The following is a 9,861-nucleotide window of genomic DNA, read 5'->3' as shown; positions in this document are numbered from 1 at the left end:
CAATAGTACTAGTAATAGGTGCCGTGATTGTCTCAGTCCCGGTGTAAGGTCTGTAGACAGTCACATATGAGCTACCAGGACCAGGTGGAACAGTTGAAGTAGCTCCTGTACCATCACCAGTCGATACTGGAGTCTGAGATGCTGCCTCGGGAGTCTCTATGATGATAGTTCCGGGCTGACCATTGACACCTTCAATAGTTGTCACAGTCACTGGGGCTGTGATAGAGTCTGTGCCAGTGTGAGGTCGATAGACTGTGACGTAAGAATTCTCAGGACCAGGGGCGATAGTGACAGGTGCTCCGCGACTATCGTCCGTCGATGTGGGATCTTGAGAAACAGGAGTTTCGATAATGATTGTTCCAGGTTGTCCATTTTCACCCTGAATGGTGGTCACTGTGACTGGGGCGGTAATGAGATTAGCACCTGTGTGGGGTCTGTAGATCGTCAAGTAGGTGTTCTCAGGGCTGGGTGGGATAGTGACAGGTGCATTGTCGCCCGACGCAGTTGTTGAACCAGCATTCTGTGCAATAGGTGTCTCGACGATGTAGGTTCCAGGTTGCCCATTGGACGGCGGAATAGTAGAGACAGTGATAGGTCCCCCGATAACGCCGGTACCCGTGTAAGGCTGGAAAACTGTGACGTAACCATCATTGCCTTTAGTCGAACTTACAGCTGGTGCCGAGCTGCTCTCATCGTTGGTAGCTTGGGGAGCAGGCGTCTCAATAATGACTGTACCAGGCCGACCTGAAGTTGGAGCGACTGTTCCAACAGTGCGGGGCGCAGTGATAGTTCCAGGCCCAGGGAATGGTCTGTAAACGGTCACGTAGCCACCATTGTCGGCAGGAATAGTGACGGCAGAAGCGCTGGAGGTCTCCTCACTAGTGGGTGAAGTCGAAGCTACAGGCGCAGGAGTTTGGATGACTACTGTGCCTGGTTGGCCGTTGGTGGGCGCAATAGTAGATACAGTAACAGGCTCGGTGATAGTACCCGGTCCAGGATAGGGTTGATAGACTGTGACATATCCATCTTGACCTTGAGGAATGGTCACTGGTGGGTTATCTGTGCTTGAAGGCTGGGACTCAGGTCCTGGAGTCTCAATAATCACAGTACCCGGCTGTCCTCCCGTAGGTGCAATAGTAGTGACAGTAATAGGTGCTGTAATTGGAGACCCAGTGTGTGGCCTGTAGACAGTAACATAATTGTTTTCATCAGCTGGGATGGTGACTGGAGGCGATGTTGTGGGCGATGGTGCAAACTTCGTGTTGACATCAATAGTAGGTGTCTCGATAACGATGGTTCCTGGCTGATCACCGGAGGCAGTGACAGAGGTGATGGTGATGGGTTGATCAATATTACCAGGGCCAGGGTATGGTCTATATACCGTGACATACGGATTGTTGTTACCAGTAGGAACTGTAACTGGTCCTGTCTGAGTAGCAGTAGGTGCGTCCGAGTTGGGAGTCTCGATGATGACGGTACCGGGCTGTCCAGAAACAGGAGCTTGAGTGTAGGTAACAGCAGACGATATTTGCCCAGGGCCAGGGTACGGCCTGTAAATAGTAACATATGACCCAGTTGGCGCAGGTGGAATAGTGATTGGAGAAGCTGAATCACCACTTGTAGGCGAAGAAGTGGGCTCATTGGTGGGCTGCGTCTCGATGAATACAGTACCAGGTTGACCATTAGCAGGAGCTTGAGTCAAGGTTATTGGCGCCGTGATAGTGCCAGGACCTGGGTAAGGTCTGTAGACCGTCACGTAGGAATCAGCGTTAGAGCTGATTGGAGCCGGGGTCTGGATAATGACCGTTCCAGGTTGCCCATCAGCTGGGGGCTTGGTAATGGTGATAGGCGATGTAATTACACCAGGTCCAGGGAAAGGCGTATAGATAGTAATGTAGTTATCCGTAGTCAGTGTCGGGGTCTGCGACTGAGTCTCCGATCCGGAAGCTGGTGTCGTAATGAATACGGTACCTGGGTTACCACCAGAAGGAGTTTGAGTGCTAGTGATAGGTGCAGTGATAACGCCAGTGCCCGTGTATGGCAAGAAAACTGTGACATATCCATCACCCTGTGCAGTGCTGGTAACGCCCTGCTGAGACGTCACTGGTGCAGGTGTTGTGATGAAAACAGTTCCAGGGTTACCGCCAGAAGGAGGTTGAGTACTGGTAATAGGAGCAGTAATAGTTCCTGGACCTGGGAAAGGAAGGAATACAGTCACGTAACCATCATCTACGGCAGATGTGCTTGGGGTATTCTGATCCGCAGTACTAATAGGTGCAGGAGTTGTGATGTAAACAGTTCCTGGCTGTCCATTTGCAGGTGGCTGAGTACTAGTGATATCCGCAGTAATAGACCCAGGGCCTGGGTAAGGAACGAAAACAGTCACATAACCGTCTGTTCCAGACGTAGTACTGGTCAGTCCGTTCGCTTGCTTGGGCGTGGAGAACGGAGGTGCAGGAGTTGTAATGTAAACGGTTCCAGGCTGACCGTTTGCAGGTGGTTGAGTGCTAGTAATATCTGCGGTGATAGACCCAGGTCCTGGGTAAGGAACGTAGACAGTTACATAACCATCTGTGCCGGTTGAAGTACTGGTCAATCCATTTGCTTGCTTTGGAGTAGAAAGCACAGGCTCGGGTGTGGTGATAAATACAGTACCGGGCTGGCCATTTGCCGGAGCTTGAGTACTAGTGATGGGGGCAGTAATTGTACCTGGGCCAGGATACGGGACAAATACTGTCACATAGCCATCTGTACCTGTTGAAGTACTTGTCAATCCATTCGCTTGCTTGGGAGTGGAAAACACAGGTACGGGAGTGGTGATGAAGACAGTACCAGGCTGGCCATTTGCGGGTGGCTGGGTGCTGGTGATAGGCGCAGTAATCTGGCCCGGTCCCGGGTAAGGGATGAAAACTGTTACATAACCATCTACACCTGACGTGGTACTTGGCAGGTTCTCCTGGGCAGTGGTCTGGGGAAGAGGCGCTGGAGTCGTAATAAACACGGTTCCAGGATTTCCACCAGAGGGTGCCTGTGTTCGTGTGTAGGACTGCGTGATGACACCTGGACCAGGGAAAGGAAGAAAGACGGTAACATAACCATCTGGCCCAGTTGTAGTGCTCGGCTCAGGCAAAGAAGTAGTAGTTGCAGGCTGAGGCGCGGGGGTTGTGATAAAGACCGTTCCAGGGTTGCCACCTGAAGGAGCCTGGGTTCTTGTGTAGGACTGAGAGATCACACCGGGACCAGGGAATGGAAGATAGACAGTAACATATCCATCAGTTCCTTGTGTCGTACTAGGCTCGGGCAGGGATGTAGTAGGGTTCTGAGAAACGGGAGTCTGAATAACAACAGTGCCAGGCTGTCCACCGGAAGGAGTAGCCTCGGTGACAGTGATGGGGGCAGTTATGATACCAGGGCCAGGGTAAGGCTTGTATACCGTGACATAGTTATCATTTCCAGTAACGGTTGATTCTGGAACACTCGTCGTAGGGTTAAACTTGATTGGTGGAGGAGTCTCGATGAAGACGGTTCCAGGTCCTGTTCCAGATGCAATTACTGTGGTCGTAAAAATGGCTGTGATCACACGAGTACCAGAATACTGCTCAGTAACTGTGACGAATCCATCAGAGCCTGTAACTTGGGACTGAGTGGGCTGGACTTTCACTGGGGGAGTTTCGATGATAACTGCAGTGGTTGACTGGCTGCCCGAAGCAGTCAAAACAACCGTCTTGGTGATAGTAGTACTAACACCCGTTCCAGGTGTGTAGATAGTTGCAGTGCCGCCACTTTCAGTGGCTGTAATAGTGAACGGGCCTTGTGTTTCAATAATAACAGTTCCTGGTTGACCGTTGGAGCCGCTGATAGTGGTAACTGTAATAGGCTCTGAAATCGGGTCACCAGTGTGTGGGCGGTAGACAGTTATGTATCCACCAGGGGTGGTTGGCTGAACAGTTACTGTCGCTCCTGGCTCTGTCTCAACTTCAGTGACGGTCTGAGGTTCAGACGCTGGAGTCTCAATAATAATGGTTCCAGGTTGACCGTTGGAAGGAGATTGAGTGATGGTGATAGGCACAGTAATAGGGTCTCCGGTGTGAGGTCGGTAGATTGTCACGTAAGGATTGTTCTTGCTCGGGGGAATGGTGATCTGTTGACCACCTGGCTCGTTTGAAGTTACTGCATTTTGACCCTTGGGGGTATTAAAAGGCGTTTCAACAATGATAGTGCCAGGCTGACCTCCGCTAGGTTGGATGGTGATCGTGACAGGCTGGCTAATAGGGCTGCCCGAGTGAGGTCTATAGACAGTCACGTAAGAGCCGCCATCGCCAGCAGGGATCGTGATTGGTCCACTACCAGGAGCAGGAGTTGTCGGAACAGGCGTCTCGATGATGACAGTTCCTGGCTGGCCATTCTGGCCTGGCTGCGTAAGTGTGATAGGCACAGTGATGGGGTCACCACTGTGTGGTCGAAAGATGGTAACATACTGTCCTCCAGGTCCAGGAGGAATAGTAAACGGATCATCAGGCGCTCGGGTGGTTTGGCCACCAGACCCAACAGGAGTCTCGATAATTACTGTTCCTGGTTGACCTGGTGCTCCACTAACAGTGATTGTAGTAGGCGTGTTGACAGCGTTTGTTCCGGTCGGACCGCGAATGATGGTGATGAATGAACCATCTGCGCCTGCAGGAATCGTGATCTCACCACCTCCAGGTTGAGGGGCAGGGGTCTCAATGATGATAGTTCCTGGCTGGCCATTACTGGGCGGCACCGTAATGGTCGTGGCGGCTGTGATCACACCAGTACCGGTAGGTTGCCTGACAATCGTGATATAACCACTGCCAGGGTCTGATGGAAGAGTAATGACTGATTGACCGGCGCGAACCGCTGGTGTTTCGATGATAACTGTTCCGGGGTTCGTTCCACTTGGTGGAATAGTGTAGGTGACGGGCTCAGTAATTTCACCAGAGCCGGCATGAGGTCTCAAGATAGTAGAGTAGGGGCTATCGCCGCTTGGAGGGATAACCTGTGGTTGGTTTTCGGGCGAATCGCCACCTTGATTACCACTGCTACCGGTTGGGCTCGAAGGACCGGGTGTCTCAATGATGATGGTTCCGTCTTGAGTTCCAGAGGTGGGAACAAGGCGGGTAACAGGAGTAGATATGGGTGTATCTCCTGTGTATTGCCTAACGATGGTTGTGAAGTGGCTATCGCCACTCGGAGGGATAGTAACGGCGCCTCCAGGGTTCTGGTTACCTGGAGGAACTTGAACAACAACCGTACCTTGATCGCCTCCCGATCCAACGATAGTTGTAACTCTCGCCTGTGTGATGTATTCTGTTCCAGTGTATGTCTGGATTACCAAAACATTAGAGGTGCTACCACCAACATTACCACCGGCGCCACCCGCACCGTCTCCAATACCAGCACCAGCACCAGGAGTGCTTGGTGGTACGTCTTCCCATGGTGTTTGAATGACAACTGTAGCAGAAGCGCCTCCTGCTGCAGGAATTGTTCTTGTGGCTTCGCCAGTGATGCCAACACCACTCGGCAAAGCTGAGATAATAGTTGCTGTGGGATGCTCGTTTGAGGGTGGAATAGTCAATGCACCAGCCTGTCCCGATGAGAAAGACGAGTATGCCGAACCAGGAACGTCGACGATAACTGTGCCAGGTTTGGTTCCTGTTGGTTCAGCGATTGTGATTTCTTGGTTCGTGGTAGCGTCTTCGCCACCAGTATAAGCTTGAATAATCCTCTCGTAAGGGTCGTCGGTTGTTGGTGCAATCGTAATTCTTGGGTGTGGAAGGAGTGTAACGGGGAAGAGTTGTCCCCCGGGACGTGTGTATGTTTCGATTATAGCTTCGCCACCGACAGTGTGTGTTACGGTAGCTGCATCTATCATGGTCGCATCGAATGCTTGGCCCTGGTTCCCTTGATTTCCTTGATCTCCAGCATTTACAGCATCGCCGGTATCACCAGCGCCTCCAGCGTCTCCCGACAGTGTTTTCACTGCGTGCTGAATGAGTGTCTCGGCGAAACCAGTTGCAATACGCATGGCTGCGTCTTCAATTCCATCTTGGGCCTTGACGGCGAGAATGAGTGTTGAGGCTAACAGCCCCCGTGACAACCACATGGTGTAAGTTGTCTACAGAGACGTAACTAGCAGGTTAGTTTGGTGTTGGAAGAAATCCGTGTGAGGCTTTCAACATGAACTCCGCGGCTCCATGATCACTTATAAGAACCTTAGACCAACACCATTAGCTGGCACGGCCATATCGTTTTTGGCTTCATTCTCCCACCGGCCTGTCTGTTTTCGTCGCGATTAGAGTTGCCATGGTCTACAGGTGCCTGTCTCCACGAGAGGCTGTTCTCGCCCACATGCCCGCATTCCCTAATAGCACTCCCAAAACGCTCCAGAAACGCCAGGAATGTCGTCATGGAACTAGAGGGTCATGTTGCTCGCAGGGAGTTTTGTGAAGATCGCTTCTAGCTTTCTTGTGTGGAGACAGATCCGAAGAATGTCGCCCTGAATAGGACCTGCATGCGCCGAGTCGTGATTGGGCCATGTCTTAGAGATCCCTGGCCTAATCGATTTAGAGCACTTGACTGGAACGCGACGGACCGATCGGGATAGTGGTCCCAAGCTAGACTATGCATAGATCGTGGACCTGGGGATGTCTTGCATGGTGTTATTGTGCCTGTCATGGGTGAAAGCGGCTAAGTTGCGAGTGCCACACGCGCCACACATTGTCCATCCTAGTGCAGCCGCGTGGGGAACGCTCCCCTCTACGGTCCAGGCACCGCGTCCGTTTATTCGTGATCGGGACCACAACCACTTCCACGTTGTGAAAGTTAGTTCGCCTCTTAGAGTTTGCATTTGGGCCTGAATGCCAAGCCCCCTGGATCTAACGATTTGCGGTCATTTGCATTATTTCCGACCTGATCTTTTGTTCTCATTCGATAGAAATCGTCATGAAAAATGAGTTCGTCAATATGGTTGAAGCAATCGATTGGTCAGAGTATAAGCCAGGCACCATCTCCGAAAAGTATATCACGACACTTGCCACAAAGAGTTAACAGATGGATTCCTTACCAGATTCACGTCGCGCACGTTGGTCCCGTCAAAACTCTTGTCTATGCTGATGATCCTCGATCACCAGATCCCCTGACTTGGTGAGTTGATCATTGATATATGACGTCCAAGATTTCGACCGTACCAGCACTAGGGTCTGAAAGTTGGTCAAAGGAACGTGATCGCCAGGTTAACTGCTTACATCCGGTGCACTTTTGAAAAATCACATCCGTTTTGGCATCCTTTCTCTCTTGTTGTATGACTGAGTCACATAGGATTGTCTCATTTACCATAACGGTTTAGGTCGACATCTCGATCATGCCCTTGTCTCAGCCAGGAATCTTGTTCGATCAAACCCATTGTATTCATTTGATCAGCAAATCTTACCCGTTGACAATTACATTCTTGCCGTGTGGCAACTGCCTTATTACAAATTAACCCAATAGTATGGCTAAATAACTGTGATATCGTTGTGGAAACTTTGTTCAACCAGAAAATCAATTCACTTTGTGGTTTTGATCAGCGTGAAAGTTAATCTCGTCGTAGTCTGGGAAGTAACTTACTCATGAGTCTCGGCTCAGCTATCTCCATTGATATAAACCTTAGATAAGAACTATAAGAGCTTTGACTGTTGCCAACAAGGAGCTATGGGTCGGCTATCGGGTAGACCATCATATCATGGGAACTCGACGCCTCAGTGAAAGCTTCAGTACACCCGCTTGGCACCCGCCCAGCCGCTCTATAGTGGAACTCTATCTTGACTTTGTTCATTCTGCTCTTGTTGCCACTTTAACGAGATACCGAGAATAGTAATGTGTGTATAAGCTGGACATCGAGGTCCGTGTTACACTGAGTCTACAGATATTAAAGATGATTTTTTAAAGCTCTCTGAAATAGCTCTGCTATCGATAACCACGACTATAGCTTATTTGCTAGCTTTATTAATTATATAAAAACAATATATATTAGGTTATCTTTTTTGAGATGAACGACATTAGAAGTGAAAAAGTTACATCCAAGACGCTAAGAATTATCCCATGCTTCAATGGGGTGACTACCCTGGCTTCCAACTAGCAAGACATGTCCCTGAGCTCAATCAAAGAAGTAAAAAGAAAGTCCCTCGAGATGCAAAAGGATATGTAGTCGACGCAGGCCTGATTTGAACAGACGCCTCCGAAGAGAATAGATTTCTAGTCTATCGCATTAGACCACTCTGCCACTGCGCCGTTTTGCTTAGTCATATAATCTCAATTGTTAAACATATCGGCGACCCGTTAATTTTTAACATAGCATCATCTATGAAAACAAAGGTAGTCAGTCATTGCAACATCATTACATTGTCTTTCAGTAAAGACTGAAGGTACTGAGTATATAAATAAAATACTGATTAGCCTATAAACAGATTACAGGCTGGAATGTATTTAAATACACAAGTAAAATAGAACTATTATATTCTTACAGAGTACAGGGTAGCCAGAACCTGCAGATAGATAGGTAGTCGAGACAAAATCATTCAGTAAGACATTGCTCACTAAGACGGCCAATATTCCTTTGGTTAACCTTCATCTTGTCCAGGGATATGGGACATACCGCTTCCAAGCAATGATGTCTCGCGCATCCCACGATCTAAGACACACTCTCTGGCAACCGATTATATGCCATTGTAGTGGACCATGCATCCCACCTGGACCCTCGAAGCCAAAAGCGTTACCCAGCCACTTGAATTAGCCGCGAGACATGCCGCAATAACTATGTCTCAGTTTTTTCGGGATATCATGGACAAACAGTTATGTGCGTGACGTCTGTTTTGAGGATAAGCCCCTGGCAACCTTCTGTTAGCCGGAAGCTGTATGTACAATGCCATAGCCATGCATTGTTTTGCAGCTCGATTTGGAAATTACATGTAGGGATTTGAAGCTATACCATCATATTCTGTCGAGGGATCGAAGTTACAGGAAGCAATCTGAGTTGACTCTATAGCTTGTTTCTACAAACAACTTCGTTTCTGCTTGCAAGTAATACAACTCAACCTTTCCTTTAATAACGCTCTGTCTTAATTGGGATTGCACACCTTTTTAAAACGGCCAGCCATATTGCCACGCCACACCACGATGAATTAAAAAAAAATATTCATCAATAATGAGATATCACACCCCATTTTATTGATCAAGTTCTCGTTAAAAAGGGAAAATCATGCGCACCGAGGTTAGAATGAGTTACTTTAATATCGTCAACGCCCTTGACGCGTTTTCACAGCGCTGGGGCATACGTAGGGTAGCTACCGATCAGTGTATACACGCCAATAAAGTCTCGGTATTGTACGAAAACGGTCCTACTTTTACGTTCAACGTTGGTGCATTCCGTGGACCTTTTTATCCAGGATCCATTTCCTCGTCCTCTTGTGTTGGGAAAGAAGCATTGCCCCGCGGACCCCGCCATTAAAAATGCCCCGCGATGATGATGGTGATGGCACGTGCATTGCTGTAAGTGCTGGGATGAGCTCCAAGTATATGCAACACGGAATTAGAAGGAGCATAACCTGAGAGACCGCAGTTCAACATGGCATAAATAGATGGTCGCAAAGTAAACATACATCCATATATCTAGTACAAGTAGATACCAAAATTGCAGAAGAGACTGGGGACTTACACTGACTCATGGCGGAGTAATGTTGCCCCGCACCCGGACATCCTGCCGCCTTTATCGGAACCCCGCCAATTTTTTTTTCTTCCCACTACAGGACGTTGACGTAGAAGCGTCAAGGCGTATTTTGCTTTGAACTCGCAATTACATTCACA

The 9,861-nt window shown here is 49.1% G+C and overlaps 1 protein-coding gene and 1 non-coding gene across 2 annotated transcripts; both read right to left on the bottom strand.

Annotated features, from left to right (window-relative positions):
• Positions 1 to 444: 444 nt before the first annotated feature.
• On the bottom strand, positions 445 to 6,265 carry FGSG_13583 (uncharacterized protein; the record flags this gene model as incomplete). Its single annotated transcript, XM_011329991.1, has 3 exons — positions 445 to 633; positions 671 to 6,136; positions 6,245 to 6,265. The coding sequence occupies 3 exons, from the start codon at positions 6,263 to 6,265 to the stop codon at positions 445 to 447; spliced, it is 5,676 nt and encodes a 1,891-aa protein (XP_011328293.1).
• Positions 6,266 to 8,207: 1,942 nt separating this feature from the next.
• Positions 8,208 to 8,289, bottom strand: FGSG_20731. Its single transcript has one exon. It is a non-coding gene; the product is annotated as a tRNA-Ser (tRNA).
• Positions 8,290 to 9,861: the final 1,572 nt, after the last annotated feature.

Source organism: Fusarium graminearum, chromosome 4, assembly GCF_000240135.3.
Source record: "Fusarium graminearum PH-1 chromosome 4, whole genome shotgun sequence".
Lineage (NCBI taxonomy): Eukaryota > Fungi > Ascomycota > Sordariomycetes > Hypocreales > Nectriaceae > Fusarium > Fusarium graminearum.
This window is presented reverse-complemented; position numbering and strand designations above follow the sequence as displayed.